Below are 22207 nucleotides of genomic sequence, written 5' to 3'. Positions count from 1 at the left end.
AAGCTGCTTCCCTGGGTCTCCCTATGCCCTAGGGAAGAATTGATCTGAGGTAAGCTTAGCTGAGGGACTGGGTCTCTATCTCATGGGGGAGGGCAGTGTGAATGGGGGCAAGTGCTGAATTTCTGTCTCACTGTGCTGTGGAACACGTAGGGTTAAATTGGATGGTGGGGGAGGGGTACAGTTTGATATTGCCTCCCATGTTTCACCCGCCCTCTTTCCTGTTTCTGCCTCTCTTGGTTTGGCAGGAAGTTGCAGGCACTGATAGTTTCGATCTGTCTCACTCCTTCTGTGAGTCCCGTGTTGGAGTGGGAGGCCTTTTCTGGGTCTCTAGACTGGGAGGCTTTTCAGGACACGGGGATTTTGCCATGGGGACGTAGATCGCAGGAGCATGGCCCCGCTGGAGCCCTCAGTGGGCTTGGTTATTATGGTAAGTGAGGGCTTGAGAGAGGCTGACTTTAAGGCTGAATCAGAGCTTGCGGGGACCAGGGTGGGGGGTGTGCCAGGTGTGGAAATGGCGCTAGGTGTGGGAGGGTTTGAAAAGGAGGTGGGAGTCAAATCTCCTGGGTCGTGTTTGGAGCTGTTGTATCTGGCAGATTGACAGGGAAAAGGGATGTCAGGGTTGTTTGAGTTGTATTTCTGCCCGTGCCCTTTCTTCGAGCCCTGTCTGTCTGTGTGTTGCCGTTTCCCTGTCTGTAGAAAGGGTAACTCAGTGGAAGTCACCCTCTGCCCATCTCATGGGGGCCCTTTGCTGAGGGAGCCTCTTTTTTGGCCTCTGCAGTGAGTTGTGATGGTCCTCAAGCTGGCATGCTTGTTGGGCAGAGGCTCCCTTACCTAAAATATCTTTGTAAAGTTTTTGTGCGTGCAGCCCTCTACAGCTCACCAAAACTCAGTAAGCAGCCCACCAGCCGAAATAATTCCCCACCCCTGCTCTAGAGTGTACGTTAGTAACTTGTTTATATAGCCATGTGATAATTGGATAAAAGGAAACCTAAGAGAAATTGAAGGCTTGCACTATGTTTCTTGAGGTGCTGTCACTTACCTGGATCCTGCTTTCCCTTATCTGCTCACCACAGGAAAGAACACTTTGCTCAGCAGTGAGGGAGCTTGCTTTTCCTGAGGTTCCCCACTTGCCTCCACAACCCTTTAAGGTGGGGGTGTCAAACATTAGGCCCCGTGGGCTGGATGAGTAGTGTGGAGCCAGTCTGCAGGCTGGATTGGGCCCACAGACTGGCCCTGCAGACCGGTTCAGGGCAGGCACCTCATACAGGACGCATGCTGGACCCTGTCTGGCACACACAAGATTTGGCCTCATGCCATATGCAGCATGTGGGACCGATCCAGCATGCTCCTCATATTGGCAGATGGGACCTTTCTCAGACCCACAGGCAGCACCCTGGCCCAGCTGATAGAGCTCCGCAGGCCCGATCTGGCTGGCAAGTTTGATCTTTGACACACTTGCTCTGAGGTCTCTGATTTCTGCTGGAAATGCAGTGCTGAACTTTCCTGTCAATGCTCACAGTTCTAGTGCCTCCACTTCCATGGATTGTCCTGAATCCAGTACCTTTTCCCAACCCCTTCTTAGGCCTAGTCCCCTTTCCTTTGTGTCCAGTGTTCTGCAGCAGCTCAGGTCTCCTTTTATCCATTTCTCCCTCTTGTATCTCCTGTTCTTCCTCCCCATGTATCCAGTGCCCCCCAAGTACCACTCCCTAACACCCTCTCATTCCCCTTTCAAGCATAGCCAGTGCCCTCTACCCCACCATGTGCACCTGGTGTCATTTCCAGTCTTCCTGCTTATTCCTGTTAGCCTGATAGTACTGCATCTACTGAGCACCAAAGTGCAATGCTGTTCCACTTCTCAAGTTCTTGAAAAATAAGAGAAAGGTGAATGGGTTCTCCTCCTTCTTGCTGCTCTTTTCAGATTTAGTCTGAAGTCTAAGGCAATGGTGTGTTACAAAGTTACCCATGTTCATGTTTTTCAGGAGCTTGAGCAGTGTAGAATAAAATTACACTTGGGCACCTAAATGGTGTTTAATGATGGTCTGGAATCTGGCCCTGTGTGGCTGTATAAGAGTAAACCATTTACTTAGAGACCTTGGGGTAGGAGGTGTGTTAAGTGGTCTCAGGGATGTTTGCAGAAAGGGAGGGAGAGGGTGTCAAACTATATTTGGGAGTCTTCAAGGAGCTTGCCACTATGGATGGGACCATTCTCAGACCCACAGGCAGTACCATAGGCCTGTGGGTGGGGGAGAGGTCTGGTGTAGGACTGCTGTGAGGGTGGTGGAGTGTGTACGAGCACCAGAGTCTTGGTGGAGTGTGTCAGAAGTACTCTTCAAGGCCTGTGCAATAGTGAGGTGACTCAGAGGAGTCAGTAAAGGATGAGTTTTATTTCTTAGCTCTAGTGGCTTCTTCATGGCTAAATATTGAATAATGTTTTGTGAAAAAAGTGAATCCAGGGGTTACTGTAGCACAAGGTTCTCAAGCCAGCAGCTGCCATGCACCTCTGCCCCATCCCTGACACAGCAGCAGCAGATCATTTCACAAGCTGCTAAGCTGCTTCCGTTTGTTCCTGAGTTCCCAACTCAACAGGAAGGAGGCTGGACTTACTGGAATGGCAGCACTTGCTTCTGGGAGTTGCAAGTTTGAACATTTAACCCCGGAGGTGCTAAGATCAGCTAGGAGCCTCTTACACCTCTAAAGGGTTAAGGGGTTTCCTTCCTGCGATTTGATAGTTTCATAGTAGCTAGGGTTGGGAGGGACCTGAACAGATCATGGAGCCTGACCCCCTGCCACAGGCAGGAATGAATGCTGGGTTCACAAGACCCCAGACAGGTGATTGTCCAACCTTCTCTTGAATTTGCCCAAGGTAGGGGCGAGGACCACTTCCCTGGGAATTTGACCCCACGCACCTCCCCACTCTTATAAACTACCCTTGTAAATGTGGGGGTTGATAAGGGTCACTACTGACTCAACAGAGAGACGGCTCTGTTCTGACTCACCCATGGCCCTCTGTGTAGTACTCAGTTATTCAGGGTTTGGTGGCAATACTTGTTTTGCGCTGTGAGGAATCCGGCTCAGGGGACATGTTATTAAAATAGAGAGCCTTACTACCAGCCACAATCATTTAAAAATTGCAAGTGAGACCTTCCCCACAAAACCATGATTTTTTAAAATCTAATACATTTGGGTTCTTTTCCTTCTGGTTTTAGAGCCGCCAGGCTTATTTTTGCAAGTCTGAGAGGTAGAAAGTTTTTCAATGGATTATGAGGTTTGCCTATAATCACTGTTTTTAAGAGCTGGGAAATCACAAAGTAGTAGGAGGTTTGTGATAAAATTGGGAGAGCAAGTATCCCTGAAGCTTGTTTTCATTAATGACATGGCTATGTGAACAAGTTACAGAGGTACACTAGAGCAGGGGTGGGAAATTATTTCAGCTGGTGGGCCACTTAACAAGTTTTGGTGAGCTGTCAAGGGCTGCATGCAAAAAATCTTTTCAGAAGATATTTTAACAAATTATAGATTTAAAAAATCATATACTAAAAATCAGCCGTCTACTATAAGATATTTAAATTTTATTTCAAAACATAATTTTGTTCTGACTTATACTTTTTTGAGTAGTGTATATGGAGGCCATTGCATAATAGCTAAAAATAAAGTCTTACTCATGTATATCTTGTGTGTATGGGGGCATGGATGCCACTCACGCCCAGAGGCTGAAGGGGCATGGTGAACTCCTGCAGGCAGTGGTGCTGTCAGTGGCGGGAGTGTGGTGGCGGCAAGCGGGGAGCTCTCTCAGGCAGCTGCGGTGCTGTTGGCGGCTGTGGGGGGGAAAGGGAGGGGTGGCAAGTGCTGACCAGTGGTCAGCAACCACCTGCAGATGCCACTGATAGTGTCAGTGGCGGTCAGTGGCAATTACGGACTGCCTGCAGACGCTGCTGGCGGTGTCAACAGCAGGGTGGGGGGCAGTGGCGAACAGCTACCACCCGCAGGCACCTCTGGCAGTGTCAGCGGCGCCTTTTCGCAGGGGGTGCACCACCATGCTCAGGGGGTGCACGTGCACCCCCTACACGTCGCCAGTGATGGGGGGTGTAGGTCTGCAGGTGTGTGGGGGGCTGCTCATGCACTAGGTCCTAGGAGCCAGCCAGGGGTGAGGGGAGGGAGGAAGGGGGTGCCAGGGACGGGTGCAGCAGTGTTCACTTGGGTGATGGGGTGCAGGTGGGGTCCATCTCCCTCCCCCATCCCTCCAACTGTCCAGCCCTCATCTGCCCCGCAGCACTCTGCATGGGGCTGAGACCTACCTGGGGCAGCCCATACTGCACTGTGGCCTGCATCTGCCCCGTGGCTGCCAACAGCATTGCCCTGGCCCAGGCCCCAGCCCTAGCCAGTATGCACAGCTTCCCTGCAAGGCTACTCCTGCTGCTGCTGCAGCCACTCATGTACTGCTCAGCTCTTCCCCCTGCCAGTGGATCCTCCTCCTGTCCCTGCTGTGCCACTCCAGGCAGCAGGTAGGCTGGGAAGCAGTGGCAGCCATAGGGACATGTTCTGAGCACCTATGGGCAGCCAAGTGGGTGGCCAGTGGCCAGGAGCTGAAGCCCCACATGCTAGGGCAGAAGCTGCCCAGCTGCAGCTTTCCCTCACCTAGCTGGCATATGGTACCTGACACAGGTCCCCATGGCTGCTGCTGCTGCCCAGAGCAGTGCAGCAGGAGAAGGAGAAGCCGTTGGAGGTGGCGGGAGCCCAGCAGTACCTGGGTGGGTGGGGTAAGCTGTGCAGTGTGGGCAGGAGGCCAGATACAATCTACCGGTGGCCTGGATCTGACCCACAGGCAGTACTTTGCCCACCCCTGATCTAGAGTGAGAATTTGACAGCAAATTTGTTACTTGCTACTCTGTGGTTAACTGCCCACATGAATGCTGGACAAATGGAACTTACCCTGCAGGGGAAGTTCAAGGTGGTTTACTCAGTGCCATTGAGGGCAAAGCTACGTCATACTTGCTACAGGATAGTTAACATGCAGTGGGTTCACACCAGGTAAGATACTTATGTACCCCTCAGGTTTCTCTACCTTGAATTTAGTAGTGTTAGGATTGCCTCAGGCAAACTTGTGCCCTTCCAGTAGGTTGAATTTGCACATTGTGAAATTTCTGAAAACTAAGAAATGGAGTTAAGATACAGATTGCTCCCATCACACAAATTCAGCTCTGCCTCCTTTTAAATGAGGTTCTGAATTGCCAGTGTTGGATAGCTGTTCTTGGACCATGAAGCTGGTTCACCCTTCATATATAAAAGGACCAAGTTAATCCTGTTCTAGAAGTACACAAAATATAGGCATCTGAGTTGGTTGTTTTCCTTTTCCTTCCTGTTAAAGTCACCTTGCTTTTTTCCTCTCCACTGCTGATTCACCTGTATCCTGCTGTGTCTGCTGTATATTTCCCACATTTCGCTGCATTGACTTATATTTTTCTATTGTTCTTATCCTACAATCCTATCTTCTTCATTCCTCTACCTCATGGTTTCCTGTTGTGGTTTACTGATTGTTGCTCCCTCAGCCTTATTTCTTGCTCCTTCATATTCTCCCAGCCATCATTTAATGAAAAGAGTGCCTTCATCTTTTACAAGGTCAGCAAGCTTAATTCTCATATTAAATTATTCTTGAAGATGGCCATCTTGCCAGAGATGGATTTAGTTTCACTTGCAAAACTGAAAGGACATTCCAACTGCAATGGCTCATTAGTTGCCTCAGTCCCGTTAACGAAAAAGGAAAATCCCATAATTTGGAGCCGGGCATTATGTTAGGTGATACTTGAAATAATTCACCATATATTATCACCGGGGCTCCTGGTTTTCCCTGATAAAAAAATGGCAAATTCTCTGATAAAACCCCCAAAATTCATGATTGAAATTAAAAGCCCTTCACTCCCCTCCACAGCCCCCTGGTTGTGCTTGTGCCCCTTACTCCCCACTTTCCCCTCACAGACCCCTGGCTGTGGTCATGCCCCTTAATCCCCCCCTAGCTCTGCTGCTGCCCCTCACTCCCCACTCATAGCCCTTTGCCCCCCCCAGCCCTGCCAGAGGCGGTCCCCAGCTGCCAGGGCTGTGGGGCCAGGGACCAGGGTCCACAGCCTCCTACCCCTGGCAGGAAGCAGTGGCTGTTGCAATGGAGCAGAGCCCAGCTCCCCCTCCTGCTGCTTGCCGCCTGCTAGCTGTGGACTCGGGAGGGGTGTTAGCTCCCCACTGCTATGCACACTACTGGAGGGGAGGGGGGACCCGCACCCCCCAGATCTGTGTGTGGGGCGGGCTGCCTGCTGCAGGCTTGGGCTCCTGCTCTGCTGCCCTCCCTTGGGGCCTCCACAGCTTGTGGGTGGACCTGGCATTGCAGAGAACAGTGGGGCTACACGGGGGATCTTGCTGCTGTGAGCTCCACGCTGCCCCAGTAAGGCTGTGTCTCCTGTGCACACAGCAGCAGTGAGGGGAACCCTGCACCACTGCTGCTGCCATGCAGGCAGGGGACACCTTGACAGGGCATTGTGGAGCTCAGAGTGGCAAGCAGCTTTCTTGTGCAGCAGGGCAGCGTGGCAGAGAAGCAGCCCCACCCTTCACTCCCAGGATGAGCTGCCTACAGCCCCATCCTGCTCCCTGCTGGGGCCCTGTGGCCACATTGCAGCTCCGGGCCCCAAGCCCAATGCACCCCAGCCCTGCCCAACTCCCCCCTCTCTAAGGGGGCCTCAATCCCCTCTCTCCCCTGCCTTACCTGCAGGACCTACTTTCCAGGCTGCCTGGGGCCACATGCATGTACATGCACATGCTGCCCCTTGCCTGACTGCCCTCCTCCTGCTCCCTCCCAGCCCCTTGCAGGTTGGAACTCTGCCAGCCTGCAGGGAGCTCTTTGCAAAACTTCAAAATCCATGGGCTTCTCCGCTAAAATGAGAAATCCGCATTGTGCTCTGGTAAAGGGGGAAATCCATGTTTTTCTTAATTTCCCCCCGTGGAAACCAGAAAACCCGGACCCTTCATTATCACAGGGGCATCAAACCCATCTGGCCCTATGGGCTGGATGAGGGGTGCAGGGCCAGTCTGTGGGTTGGATCAGGTCCACTGACTGGCCTTGTGTGCCAGATCCAGCATGCAGGGCTGGTCTGGGCTGTGCACTACATGCGGTACCTGCACTGGAATGGTTCCCTGGACAGCATGCAGTGCATGCCCTGGACCAGCCCACTGCACTGCATGCAGGGTCAGTCTGAGACCCACAAGGCTTTGTTTACCCCAGTTTAAAAAAAATTCTTAAGGATGGATTACCTTTCTGGGTAACCTGTTCCAGGGCTTTATTACCCTCCTAGTGAGAAATGTTTCCTAATATCTAACCTAAACTTCCACTGCTGCAACTGGATACCATTGCTCCTTGTCCTGTCATCTGCCATCACTGAGAAGAGTCTAGCTCCATCCCCTTTGTAACCACCCTTCAGGTAGTTGAAGGTAAGAAACATGTGAGTGACTATATCAGGGGAAAAACAACTTTATGACACAGAAGAGCTTTTAAAATCAGTAAAAGAAAAGGGGAGAGAGTTACCTATTCTTTACAGTAGGCAGGCAGAAATCTATCTGAGCTGCCATTTCACTAACTCTCCTTTTTTCCTGCTTTTTTAGCAGCTCCCCAACATTATAAAATGGTGTTTTCCCTGAAATAGTCTCTCACATGTCTATTCTTCAAGGAAATGAAAGTTCTGTACACTCTGGAAATGACTATCCTGGAATTATTGTTTTAGAACAGTGGTGCTCAATCTCCTGCCTGGGGTCAAATCTGGCTTGTGGGGTGTCCCACAAGTCCAGAAATGTGGTGGCAGGAGAGCAGTGGCAGCATTAATTGCTGCTCTGCTTCCAAATTTTCAGACTTGTGGTGAGCCCTGCAGGCTGGATTACATGGCCTCGCATGCCAGATTGCAGCCATGGACCAACCCCATGTGCTAACCCTGTGTTGGATCAAGGCCATAAACTGACCTAGCCACTGTTCTTTGGGGCCCGAAGGACAAGCATCACTGTTTTAGGAGGTTAGTTCCTGGGTTCTTTGCACAGTATCATAGCCCCTTGACCTCACAAACAGCCTCTCTGTTTCCCGCAGCTGTCCATGCTTATTTTTTTTCTGCGATTTGCTCCCATCTTTATTTCCCTTTTTCCATTTGTTTCTACACTGTTTTTTTGTCTTTACCTTCAAGCTGCATCTCTTTGCCTCTTCCCTGCAAAACTCTGGTACCTCCAAGCTAGGGAGGAACATCTGTGGTGGCGTGAATTGCAGGGGTGGAATTTGCCATGTTGAAGATGGCCCAGGGGCTCACAACTGCTTGTACCAAGACCTGCTGTTGCCTTTGACTGTATCATCACAAGCATATGCAGGAGATGAGGCATGTACAGGCCTTTCCCTTATGTTTGCCAGGTGACAGGCAAAAGTTTAGAGCAGCCATGTAGAATTGACTTAGGATGTTCTGCAAATTGTGGTGTAGTACAGAAATCCAGCCCAAATGACTGGCTTGGAATAACACAAAGCTTCTGCTTAGTCCCAGTATTTCACACATGGTGGCTTTAGCAGCAGTATGAAGTTCTTTCACGCTGTTCCCATAGGCAAAACCCAGTGACTAAAAGTGTGATTCATCAACTCATTTGCTGTGGTTTGGTGGTTTGAGCTATCATTTGGTGTGGGGAATGCCTATTGATTTTTGTAAACAAGCATGTGTTGTTGGAATGGATATGTTCCCTCTCTTGGACAGCGGAATGGGTCAGGTGGAGCTGCATTATACATCTGACAATGGAAAAGCCATCCTTTGAGCTGCAGGGGTCTGTGGTACCTTGCCTGGTTGAGCTGTTGTAGATGGCACATCAAAACTTCCCCTTACAAAGCAACTTACAGATGTATCTTTCCAATGTGTTACCTGCCTCAGTGGTCTGTAATGTGCTTTGATTTGCAACTGATTACATCTGTGCAATCCACAATGATTTCTAAGTCATTCTTGAGAAGTGTTCACTGCGGGGTTTTTTTCGTTCTGCTTGAATAGTTCTTTTATAAAGTCTGAGTCATTGGGTTTGGTTCAACAGGCTTGTGGTTCTTTTTATTACTGATCAAAGATCTGGGGAATAAGAACGTGTCAGCTTTTTTGGGTTTTTTTCCAGTCTTTCAGTTTGCAAAACTTAGAAATTTTTTTCTCCTGTTGCTTTCACTAAATCTGACTCACTCTGCCTTTCCTGTTATTGGATGTGCCTGGATATGAATTATTCTGAGCATGCTGCATGTCCTGTTCTGGCTTGGCTGTTCAAGTATTTCCTATATTTACTTTATATACTTTATTTACGCTTAATTCAGCTTTAGAAATCCCTATGGTATCCTGCTGGAAGCTTCTTTGGCTAGAATGTCAGCATGATTATAATTGAACCATCTGTGCGAATGATCTTTCACCCATTTTCCAGGAAATAGTCAGCCACGATCTTTAATTGTCTGTCGGATGTTGTTCTTTGTGCCCAGATGGATTATCTTGGCACTGTGTAATTCCCTCCTGTGTTTTAGGTGAATGGGTTAAGCATCTCACATACAGAATATATTTAAATGCATATTTATTTATCTTTTTTGCTGTTTTGGCAACTAAAAAAAAGCTAACATCCCCCTGTCTATGGTTTATAATTACTGTATTTACTTGAATATAAGACAACCAATAATTAGATTCTATATATGTGGACAATTTATAAATTTGTTATAATTTTCCAGGTATAGAATCTAAGTATTGCGGCAAAGCAGTGGCTGGGAGGGGGCAGTCAGATGGCCCTCTTGTCCTCTCCCTCACTCACTTCTTCCCCCTGCAACCTTCCTGCCTCTCCCCCCCCCACACACCTGCATCCCCTCCCCCCAGCTCCCTGTCCCTCCCCCCCAGTCTCTGCCTCTTCTCCCCAAATTCCCCCTAGTCTCTGCCTTTCCCCCTCTGTTCTCCCCAGTCTCTGCCCCTTCCCCCCAACTCCCCAGTCTCTGCCTCTTCTCCCCCACAACTGTCTGACGCTGCTGCTTGGGCTGTTTCATCTTGAAGCACAACACGTAGAAGCTCAGCCCTGGCCTGGCCATGCAGCAGTGTCAGGAATTTCCATGTACTCTGTGCCTGGGAGAGACCCCAGTCTGAGCTGCCCCTGACAGTAAGGGGTGGGAAGGGAGTAGGTGGGGTTGGCAGGGCATAAGCAGCGGAGGAGGGGCAGGAGGCTGCTGTGGGTCTGATTGTGGCCCCACCAGAGTCAGAGTCGCAGAAGCTGCCTGTCCCCCCACCCTTTTTGCTTTGTATGTGAATATAATACAAAAGGATTTTCTGTCCATACTGATTTTGTCGGGGGGAACCTCATTTTATATTCAAGTAAATATAGTAACAGCTCTCTGAAACTCTTAGCAATGAGAGAGTCTTCCTTTGCTAGCTGACAGGCAGAAATGTAGGTATAGAGCCCTTTCTATAGGTTTGAATGGCTTTTGAATGAATAATTGTCCCTCCCAAACGTCTAACTTGAAGGCCAGCAATTTATAATTGGTGAGCCATGGACTGTGGGGCTTTGGTGGCATCGGGTGGCTCAGGACTTTGCCTGTGGGCACTCTGTGTGCTGCCATACAGACAATGGCTGGGTCCTAGTGTTTGCCCACCAGCCTTTGAGGTGGGATGAGTCATTCCAGCCCTTGCTGGAAAAGGTTGTCTACCCCTGCTCTAACTTAAGGAGGAATTGGAGGGGAATGGAGCAGACAGGTCTTCAGACTTGCCTTTTCCTAAGCCTACAACCACAGAAGTGTAGTGTGGCTTACCTTTAGTAGGTTGGCTTTTACTTGGTTACAGTTCTTTTAGGAAAAAAAATACCATTTCTTCCCAGCTGATATTTATACCACTTTCAAAACAAGCAGTTGGGGAAACATTGTACTCAGAACACTTTTCATACTGAGGAGTTAATTATCTCTTCTAAAAAGGAAAAGGATTATTAGACTTGTTATCCCCACGGAGTCCACAAAAATGTCCAGGTTAGGAGTTGAGTGTGGATTTTCACACACTACACACTTAGTGCTTTGTCAAGAGTTTTTTCTTATGATCCAGGGCTTAACACCTCAAGAACCATGGCAAGGTATAAAAGCCTTTTACTGTATTTGTTAAATGAGGAAGGAAAACATTACTGTATTCATTAAGCGAGGAAGGAAAACATCTAGGATACTTAGGGAATTAGCTGGAGTCATAGCGGATTGTCGCAGGGCACCTTAGTGCCTGCTCCTAGAGAGGAGAAACTGCCAGGGAGAGAGCCCTGGCAGAGCCAATTGAGCACAGCTGCGAGTTGCCAGAGCAACTAAGGGGAGCCAGCTGCCTGTAGGGGGCAGGGCCTGGCCCTTATGAAGCCCAGGGCTGAAGCCGGGCTAGCAGTTCTCTGCCAGCAGCCTGGGAGGCAGGAGCTCTGGGAGTGAGGATGTGGAAAGGAGCCTAGCAGCAAGTACCATGGTCATATGGAGCAAGGTTGTTATGGCCATAGGGCTTCGGGTTTGAGTTACAGCCAGACGGCTTGAGCTTGCATTTGTGTTACAGCCTAGGGGCTTGTGGTTTTGTTTTGACGTTGTGATATTACACCCGGAGGCTTGGGTGAGTCTGTAGGGGTTGGAGGAAGCCTCAATCATAGGGACCCCAGAGAGTGTGGGGTGCCCTAGTGCCAAGAGGGCGCATTAATTTCACAGCGCCAGTGAAGGCGCAGCTTGCACGCCAGTGCGGGAGCAACTGGCGGCGAAGAGCACGGCCAGTGGGTTGCAGATGCAACCAGTCGGTTGCAGACGGGGGGACATAGACCCCGGATTGCGTGCGGGGTACATAGACCCCAGCCCCAGAGCGAGGGGCGATTTCATTGAGAAGCCCAGGGTGGGCACAGTGAGCCCCAAAGAGGGGGAGCGCCACATCGTATTACTGAGCAGCCCTAGAGAGGGGCAATTACTGAGCAGCCCTAGAGAGGGGCAATTACTGAGCAGCCCTAAAGAGGGGCAATTACTGAGCAGCCCAAGGCGGGCATGCCCTAGAGTGGGGCGATATTGAGGAGCCCGAGAGGGGCCATATTGAGGAGCCCGAGACGGGCATAGCGAGCCTGGCTGCAGGCTAGTGCGGCAACACCCCTCAGACCGAGGCAGGGCGCTGCAGTTGCCCCTGAGAAGACACGGAGTAGCAGCGCGGTGAGCCGGGGTCAGAGAGGGTATCCGTGTGGTTGGCCAGGGAAGGGCCGAGGCCCGCTAGAGAGTCTCTATGTGGGACCACACCGTCAGGGAAAGCCCAGAGTGGGCTAGATCATAGAGGAGGCCCGGGAAGCGGGCGTGTTGACACACCAACGTCTATTACATCTGCGAGGCTTGGGGCGTGGTATTAGGGGCTGGTAGGAGCCACGCATAGCCCGTAAGGCGAGGGTGTCCGAGGAACACCCACCGTATCGGGAGACCCCCAGGGGTTCCGGAACACACGGGGACAGAGGTCCCGAGTAGCTGTGCCCAGGGAGTCATAGGCAGCCTCCCAATCATATGTTCCAACAAGACGTGGCGGGCGAGAATTAGAGGGTGCCTTGACACGGAGCGAGGGGCCTTAAGGAGATCACGGCCCTCCGAGAGGACCCCGCCGTGACACGGATCTGCTAGTGCAACTGTTTGAGCACTCATGGCACTCAGGACAGGTCCCAGAGGACTGGAAAAGGGCCAGTGTGGTCCCTATTTTCAAGATGGGGAGGAAGGAGGAACCAGGTAACTATAGGTTGGTTAGCCTCACCTCTGTCCTTGGCAAGACCTTGGAGAAAATTAAGGATCACATTTGTGGGGGACCAGTGGGTAAAATAATGTTACGGGGCAACCAGCATGGGTTCATAGCAGGCCTCACTAACCTAGTTTCTTTTTATGACTGGGTCACAGAATGCTTGGATAAAGGAATTAGAGGTAGATGTTATTTACTTAGATTTTAGAAAGGCATTTGACACAGTGTTGCACCCAATTCTTATAAATAAACTAAATAGTTGCAATATCGATTATTACACAGTCTGGTGGGTGGAAAATTGGCTTTTGGGATGCACCCAGAGAGTGGTGGTGGATGGGTCGATTTCTACCTGGAGAAATGGGGGCAGCGGAGTCTCCTAAGGCTCTGTTCTGGGACCAGTACTATTCAATATCTTCATTAGTGACTTGGATGAGGGAGTAGAAAGCACTCTGTCCAAGTTAGCAGATGACACCAAACTATGGGGTGAGGTAAACAAACTAGAGGGCAGGGAGCGAATCCAGGCAGATTTGGACAGGCTGGGGTAGTGGGCAGAACAGAATAGGATGCAGCTTAACAAAGATAAGTGCAAAGTGCTGCACCTGGGGAGGAAGAATTATCAACACGCCTATAGCCTGGGAGGTACCATTCTAAGTATCACAACTGCAGAAAGGGATCTCGGAGTTGTAGTCAACTCCAAAATGAACATGAGTCACCAATGTGATGAAGCAATAAATAAAGCTAACCGCACTGTTTCTTGCATAAGTAGGTGCATCACAGACAGGTCTAGGGAGGTGATGCTTCCCCTCTATGCAGTATTGGTCAGGTCGCAGCTGGAGTACTGTGTCCAGTTTTGGGTGCTGCACTTCAGGAGGGATGTGGATAACCTGGAAAGGGTTCAGAGGAGGGCCACCCATCTGGTTAAAGGCCTACAGAAAAAACCCTACGAGGACTGATTGAGAGACCTGAATCTCTTCAGCCTCCACAAGAGAAGGCTGATAGATGATCTTGTGGCTGTCTACAAACTCATTGTGGGGGACAGCAGGAAATAAGGGATACAATGTTTACCAGGGCACCCATTGGGATAACTAGAAACAATGGCCACAAAATGAAAGAGAGCAGAGTTAGACTGGGCATCGGGAAAAAATTCTTTACAGTGAGGGTTGCCAAAATATGGAATATGCTTCCAAGGGAGGTGGTGCTATCCTCTTCCTTGGAGGTATTTAAGAGGAGATTGGACAAACACCTGACTGGGGTCATCTGACCGCAGCACTCTTTCCTGCCTAGGGCAGGGGTCAGCCTCGATCTAACAGGTCTCTTTCAACCCCAAAATCTATTAAATCTATAACGTTTTCTAAAAGATGGAGATGATTGGTATGGTTGTGACCAAAAATCTTGTCGGCTCATTTAGAAAGTTGTGATTTTGCTTAGCTGATTTTTCTAACCAAAACATAGAGGTGTGGTGAAGGGGAAATGTTGGGGAGAAAAAGACTGGAGGAAAAGAAGAGAAAAATGCCCTGTGATAGTTGGACATAAGTGGATGGACACTTATTAGACCTACAACTTAGAATAGTATATAAGAAGGACAGAAAAGGACAGAAAGCAAAACACAAGGAAACAAGCTGACCAAAACCAACCTCACTTATAAGGACTTCTGTGCTGAGATAGTGTTCAGCTTTGATAGTAATTTCCAACAGTGGTTATAGTAGGTCCTATAACCCAAACCATTTAACCTCAGAAGACAACTTGCTATCTTGCAGCTTGCCAGCCTTTGCAGTTCTGGAGCATATTAGTTTCTGAGCAGCTTGAAAAGTATATAAAAAAGAAAATGGAAGAAGAGGGCACAGAGGGAAAGGTTTCAGTAAAATTGCAACAGGGATTGGGTTTTCTTGAGCGTGACTCGTGATTTCAGTTGTTCGCCATCCTCAGGCCTAAGGTCCCTTCCAGCGCCTTGCTGGAACATGGGTGAGGTTAGTTGGGTCACAGTCAGAGGTGAGGGCCAGTGCTGGGGCCTGTGGTGAGTCCTTTCAAAGGATCTCACAGTTATCATCTCTTCCTTTGCAGCTCATTCTAACCTCTGCCTGGGCATGGGGTGAAGAATCCTCGAAATTACCCCCAGACACCCCACAAACCCATGGGAAAACACTGAGCAGAAGAAGCCTCAACTACCCCTTGGGGAAAGAGAAGGAGCCAGAGTGTGACATTGGAGAATACCTACACCCCAATAAGACCCACTGCTGCATGCGGTGTCACGCAGGTACGATAGGCTGTAATGGTGAGGGCAGCTGTTAACGAGGCCTTAGAGGCATTACCATCACTTACACTCAGGCCAAATAACTCTTGCCCTCTGGGCAACTTCTTGCCTTGATAGAAGTTCCTTTTCTGGGCCTCCTTCTTTTCCCCTGTGCTGTCACTGTCCTTCATCCTGGTGAGAGCAACTCCTGCTGGGCTAAGGAAACAGTCCCCTCCCACATGCCCCCTGCCCAAACCCTACACCTTCAGCTGTGAGTTATTACTCCCACTATCCCCCCAAATCCTTGGGACCTCCTAATTTCTCATCCAGCCTGGGGGAATGCATCTCTTTTCCTGTCAGATTCCTAATAGGTGGTTCTTTTTTAGGCACCTACTTGGTAGGTCACTGTCGGAGCCGTAAGGAGGTGCCTGACTGCAAAGTATGCCCCAATGGTACATACACAGATGTACATAACACTGTGCCCAAATGCTTCCGGTGCAGTCAGTGTGGTCCAAGTGAGTTTCCTCAGTAGGAGATGGGAAGGAGGGAAGTGGGTGATGGTGCAAGAATTTGGGCTGCAGGGAGGAATGGAGCTGGTGGGGATGAGGGGCTGGAGAAATGGAGGGGCTGTTGGGTGGGGAGAGGAAGGCGGAGGGGAAGAGAGGGTATGGGTGGTTTGTACAAGAGCAACAGGGGCAATGGAGTTTAGATGGGAATGCTCATCAGGCTCCTGATGCCAACTCTGTATTGGCTCGCAGTGACTGTTGTCTGTCTGGACTGGCCTGTTTCTGGGAGGGTGGGAAAAGGGTAGTATCATCCCTTTTTCACTTGTCCTCAGAGAACCAGATAACAGTGTCTGAGTGCACCGCAAAGCGGAACACGGTGTGTGGCTGTCGGGACAAAGAATATCTGTCTGGACCTTCATGTAGGAAGTGCAGCTCATGTCCTAACGGAACCATCGTGCAACAATGTGAGTGACATAGTATGTGCACACCACAGTCCCTCTCCAGGTGGTACTGATAACTGGGTTCTGTCGAAATGAGTTTGCCCAGGGTAAATTAACTTGCACAGAGTTCATGCTGCCATGGCTGGACTGTTTCTAGTATCTGTGCTGGCTCCTGCTGGGATAAAGCAATGGCTGTTCCTCCTTGTCTTGCCCTCATCCTAGGGGAGACATATTCCTGGTCGCAGAGCAATTTGTGGTTCTTTCTCTTCTGTCCTCTTTCTCTTGCTTGGGAATGGTTTCACCCTCTCTGGTTCTTTAACAGTCTTGCCAACTCCCACTGGCTCCTGCCACCCTCCCCATCCACCTTACACCCTTCCTGCTGAACAGATCCTACCTCCCTTCTGTCCCCAAGAGCAGTTTCCTTCCCTGACCACGTCCAAGAGAAGTTGCCTTTGTTACACACTTTCTCCCCCTATTCCCCAGTCACTGGAGCAAGATCTGTCTGCCTCAGAGAAGATTTCTATCTCCCCTCCCTTTTGCCCTGGCTTGGGTACTTTCTTCTCATACTCTGAAGCAATTCTTCCCTGATCCACTCACCAAGCTGGATTGATCCTAAACACACACACATACCCTTTACCCCTACCCTGGAAGATTTTTCTGCTCCTTTTCCTGGCAAGATACATCCTCTGCTTCCTCTTCTGTTCCTTGCCATTGATCAGTCACTCCCACTCCTTCCCAGGAGCAGTGGTCTCTTCTCTATCATCTCCCTGATTTGAAGGTGGTTTTTCCCCATCTCTCTTTCTTGTTCTGGAGAAATGTCATGTCCTTTTACAGAGTGATTTCATCCCCCACCACCTCCCTGACTTTGACTTCCTCTGACTTCTCCATTACTCTAGTCTAGTCATTCTCAACCTTTTAGCCAGCTCTTAGCTTTCACTTTTTTTTTCCAAAGTCAAAAAATATACCAGAGCAATTTTCCTGTTGCAAAGAACTCAGAAAGGCCACAACAGGTCAGAACATGTTTGATACTGTTTAAAAACCCCAGGTTTATCTTGTGAACCATGTGTAGGTGTTTGCATACCTGGTTGTGTTGCACTTCATCCTTAAAAGGATCTCATATTGTCCTGGTTCAGAATTACTGCTCTAGTCTGATTTCCACCTTGTTCCGCAGCATGTCCTCCAGCCAAGTATCCTCTCCTGCTCTCCCTCCAATGGATGTCTTCCCCTCCCATGTCTCTCACCCTCCCTGGACCGAATCCTCTGCCTCGTAGAGGAGCCTCCTCCCTTTCTACCTTGCCGGTCTTTCCTTGCCACACTCGCTTGCCCTGAAGTGACTTCTTTTTTTCTCTTTCCTTGGGCAATTTCCTTCCCTAGTTCCTCCCCACACCCTGCTTCCTGCTGAACAGTGACTCTCCCCACCACTCCTGGAGCCATTTTGTTGCCCTCTAGTTGTTTGCCACATCCCAAATCTGGTCTTGGTGTGACACCCTCGCTTCATCAGGCAATTTCTTCTCCTTTTCCTTCCCTTTCTTACTGCCTCAAAGCATTTTGCTCTGCAAGTCTTGTTCATGCACCACCCACATCTTGGAGCAATCTCCCCTTTCCAGGTCCTGACTCTCCCTCCCATCCCTGATGCACTGGAGCTACTTCTTCTTCCTGCCTAATGTGAATCTGCTCTTCTCCTTGCTTTGGAGTGGTTTGTTTCTCCCTGCTCTACCATAGCTCTTCCCAGCCTTCCGCCCCATCACACCCACACCAGAGCAGTGCCCCTCCACAATCTCTGTGCATGAGAGCGATCCTCCAGCTCTGTTGTAGAGGCCCTCAGTTTCCAATGACTCTGGAGTTGTGACATTTCCCCATTTCCTCGATTCTGAGGAACAATTAACCCCCTTCTTTCTACTCCCTGATAGTAATTCCTTCACCCACAAAGAGAAAACAGCCTTTCCCCACCCTCAGGTGATTCTTCCCTTGTTGCTTTCCTCTCCTCCTTGGTCACTTTTCTCTTTTCTTGGCAGGTGAGAAAGACAGAGACTCCATCTGTCACTGTCACAACGGATTTTTCCTGGAAAGAAACAACTGTTACCCTTGTAACAGGTGGGTCACCCTAGCCCCCTACCTCCTGGGGAATGACTCCAGCAGCAGTCTTGGTGGGAAGAGTTTCTCTTAGGGCCCTCTTTCTGCTAAGCCAGATTCCACAGGCCACTGACCTGCAACACGATTGAATAGCCTCATCTGCCAGGTCCAGCCTGCCCTTTGTGCTGTTGCTGGGGGCTGTGAAATGGGAAGAGTCCCTGGGAATACATGGCACACTCTGCTCTTATATGTCCTGCCTGCCTACTCAGACCTCTACTTCCTTCTTTCAGCTGCAATACAGAGACGTGCCGGGAGTCTTGTGAGAAAGCAATTCGAGTGCATACAGTAGTTTCCCCAGAGGCAGGTAAGTCCAGGGAGACCAGATGGCATCACTCCCTGTCTGTTCCTTTTCTCTCCCCCATTACTGCCTCTCCACAACTTCCCCTTCCACTTCCATGCATTTTCCTTTCCTGCTGTATCCCAGGTCTTCTCTCCTTCCTTCTTTTACTCATTCAGTTGTTCCCCAACCCAGATCTCATCATCTGCCTCATCAGCCTTGTTGTTGCGTTCGGAATTGGCATTCCTCTGCTGTTGCTTGCAGTTAAATGGATCAGGCGTATTCGTAAAGATGGGCCAAGTCATATTTTCTACTCCTGTGGTGAGTACAATGCCAGCCGGGGAGGGATGGGCGCAGTGAGTGTTAGGGGGGTCACTTGGGGCTCAGCATCCCATTGGTTTGTTTCGCTACATGGCAGAGGTCCCTGGGGGCAGGTTAAGCTCCCAGGTGTGGTTCTTTCAGATTTGCATCTATACTCCTGCCTGTCACCTGCATCTTGTTTGAACATGGTGCTGGGATGAGTGCATTTTACCACAGTCTTTCAAGTGAGGTTAGAGCTCTGAGGGTGTCCGTGGTCGTGAGCTGCTTTTCCTGTTTTCCTTGGAGGACAGGAAGTGAAAATAATTTTCCCCCTGCCTTTGTTTTTCAGTTTCTGTGCAGCAACCAACCAAGGAGCAGATACCTGAGGTAAAACAACACTGTGTGTGCTGAAACCTCCCCTTTTCCTTCAAATTACCATTCTCCTTAGTCCCACTGTGCCTGGCCTAGGGCAAAACTGTTCTTGTCAGCCTGCCTCCAAGACTTATGCTTCCAAATGGCATGAGCTATTGTGCTCTGGGCCTGTCCTTAGGGACATGGCTTATAGGTTCAGGGATCCACTTTTCCTTTCTACTGGGGGATAGGTCCTATCTCCTGGCTCAGACCTACTGTGTTTCCCTCTCCCTTGGGAGTCTTAGATGATTGTTTTTATATCTTGCCCCTCCACATGTACACACTTCTTTCAGTTTTGACTTGGTCAGGCTGGGTAGATCCAGCTCATTAAATTCCTCTTCAGAGGCTGTTCGTGGCAGTTATGAGGTCATTCTCTGTCACCATCTCTTTGGGGTCAAGGGGCTCCAAACACTGTGCCTTCCCCGGGATGGTGACCCTGCCCTAATGTATTCCCTGGACTATGCAGAAAGACACTTCCCTGCTCTGGGATACAAAGCTTCTGAGATTGGAAAGCCCAGAGCTGAAAAGATACTTTTCCTCCCAGACTTCCTTTTCTGATGCCAAGAGAAAGTTAAATCCTCAAGCTCTGTAGGAAATAAATGTTTAGCCGCGCTCCCACAAGCAAGATGAGCAGTAGGTTCTTGCTGTTTCTCTACCCTTCTCTGCCCCATTTGGTTTCCAGTGGCAGCATCTTTCTGATAGGTACTGGACTGCCTCTGTGGTGATTCCAAGGTAAATGAATTGTCTGGACAAGCTAGTTTACCCACAGAGTAGTTGATGTGCTACAAGTTCACAGCCTGGCTGACCTTGTGGTAACCTGTTGATGTGACAAGACCCTCACTGTCTCTCTCAGGCTATGAACAACAAGATTAAAACTGCTGTTTTCCCTGTGGAATACACCCAGAAGGAAACACTGACAGTCACTGCAGTGGAAATGCCAGTGTCAAAAGCAACAGATTCACAGGAGCTACCAGACTGTGTGGGACCTGCTGGAAAGGCTCAGCTCCCAAACAGTGAGTGTATAAGGAAGAGGTGGGATGCATTGCAGTCTGAGTCTGTTTTGTGTACATTATCTGCATCCCTCTGTCTAAGGAGGGAGAAGGCCTTGTGCCTGGGTGAGGCCAGCCCAGAGTGGGTGCGTGGTAGTTGCATACCTCCTGCATCTGCTCATAGTCTTGTGCCCAGGAGCTTGTGGCCTGCCATATGGCATGGTATGAAGGTGAAGTGCTGGCCCACTGCAGGTATTTTTACAAGAGTAACCTGCTGCACTTGTGCCTATGTATAGAAGAGCAGCCTGGTGCATATCACTCTGTGCCTTTGTGGGCAGGCTCAGGCAGGCACCCAGATATGATGTGTGTCTTTGAGGTGCACAACTTGAACTGGGGTAGATGCTTACACAGACAGTACTATCAGCTTCTGCTTGCAGGCCCCATGATTTCATTTGTCCCCTTCTCTTCCTTTCCTGTGCCCTACCGTGTTGCTCACATCTCCCCCCTCTCCTGCAGATCCTGACGTCCTCTATACTGTGGTGGACCATGTGCCACCATTCCGGTGGAAGGAATTTGTACGGCGCCTGGGGCTGAGTGACTATGAAATTGAGCAAATCGAGATGGAGCAGCGTCGTGTGCGGGATGCTCACTATGAGATGCTGAAGCAGTGGAGGCTGAAGAAGGGCCGTGGTGCCACTGTGGAGTGCATCAGCTGTGTCCTCAACCAGATGGAGCTTAGTGGCTGCAGCGAGGCTATCCAGGAGGCTCTACCCAGGCGGCCCTAGTTCCTCCCCTCCAATCCCTGCCACCTGCATAGGCCTAATCCCTTTTTGCTTCAGTGCTTCTCTCTCCAGCTTGTTCCCTTCAGAGAAAATCAACTTCCTTCCTTCTTTGTTTCTTGCCATTCCTCCATCTCTCTTTTTTACCCCCTATGGTGGGTTTATTGGGGTTGGCAGCAGATTATGGTGGAGAAAAGGATTGCTTCTCAATGAACCACAAAATCATATATACCTTTAAACCAGAAAAGAGTCCCATATCAGCTCTAATAGGGTAGTGCAGGTTATAGGACAAGCCATATGAACTCTGTGACCAAGATGGGAAGGCCAGCTTGCCACGTAGAACTCAGCCTTCCAGCCCTGGGAAAGGAGTACTCATGGGGACTGAGGAGCTGTGGCCCTGTTGGAAATGGGAAGAAGTTACTGTCTGTTCGGGTGCTTGAGAAAGAAATAAGGGGGCTGATAGGTCAGGTGAGATGGTTGGTGCTATTTCTCTAGTTCTTTTCTGTATGTATGTTAGCATTAACAAAAGCATTTGCATATGTCTATGCACATGGACTGGAGTGAATGGGCAAGTCTGTGTGGGTATGTGAATGACAGTGTATGAAAACGTGCAGCATGCCACAACACACGCCCATCACTCTGTCTCTGCTTGCACACAGGTGAGGCAGGCATGTGGGCATATCCGTCTGCATGCCTGCCTTTGGGCAATTTGCTGAATCGAATAGAATGGCAAATATAACTGTATATATATTTTTGGACCTTTGAATAATTTCACACTACTTCCCGGTCTCTCTCCCAGGATTGCCTGGGATTGGGAGATCTGGCTTATTATGGAATAGTTACCACATTTGGCTTTCATTGTAAGGCTGTGAGCCTGGGTGGGGTGGGTGGACCTGAGGGCACAGATTATTGTCATATCTTGTGAATGTGAATTTTTTAGTCTGTTGCCTGCAGGAGGTTTTTTCTTAATTTGTAAATACACTAAGAATTCTGAAATAAAATCCACATTTGTAACTGTGCATCCATCCTGTACTTGTCTATTTTCTTTCCCAAAGGTGTGACAGGGCAGCCCTGTGCTTGGGGAAGTGCTGGATGCTGTGCTGCCAGCAGCAGTGTGGCCAATTGCTAGCTGTGGGGGCAACTATTTTTGGACCACCCAGAAGTCAGCATCCAGGGATACTGCTCCAGATATGCTTCTTTCCTTCCCTTCCCCTCCCCCTCACTGTCCTCTACCTGGCACTGGGAAAGGAGAACAGGGGTTTGAGGTGACTCAGAGGCAGGTAGAATGGGCTGTAGCCAGAGATGGGGCACCAGACTGGTGAAATCAAAGATCTGATTTTTTTTTTTTTTTGTATATAGATTTAATTGTTGTGGTGTCACAGGG

At 49.6% G+C, this 22207-nt stretch overlaps 1 protein-coding gene across 2 annotated transcripts; it reads left to right on the top strand.

The window, feature by feature from the left end:
* The first annotated feature begins 226 nt into the window (after window positions 1-226).
* TNFRSF1A (TNF receptor superfamily member 1A) lies at window positions 227-21842 on the top strand. Of its 2 annotated transcripts, none has more exons than XM_019476318.2 (10): window positions 227-427; window positions 14820-15012; window positions 15375-15503; window positions 15827-15958; window positions 17950-18028; window positions 18298-18371; window positions 18540-18665; window positions 18994-19031; window positions 19909-20068; window positions 20561-21842. In XM_019476318.2, exons 1-10 carry the CDS (start codon window positions 389-391, stop codon window positions 20827-20829), a joined length of 1239 nt encoding a protein of 412 aa, XP_019331863.1. In that variant the 5' UTR covers window positions 227-388; the 3' UTR covers window positions 20830-21842. The 2 variants fall into 2 exon arrangements, with proteins under 2 accessions (XP_019331863.1, XP_059576492.1); XM_059720509.1 differs by lacking the exon at window positions 227-427 and adding an exon at window positions 11401-11498.
* The last annotated feature ends 365 nt before the right edge of the window (window positions 21843-22207 follow it).

This window comes from Alligator mississippiensis, chromosome 1, assembly GCF_030867095.1.
Source record: "Alligator mississippiensis isolate rAllMis1 chromosome 1, rAllMis1, whole genome shotgun sequence".
Classification (NCBI taxonomy): Eukaryota; Metazoa; Chordata; order Crocodylia; family Alligatoridae; genus Alligator; species Alligator mississippiensis.
This window is presented reverse-complemented; position numbering and strand designations above follow the sequence as displayed.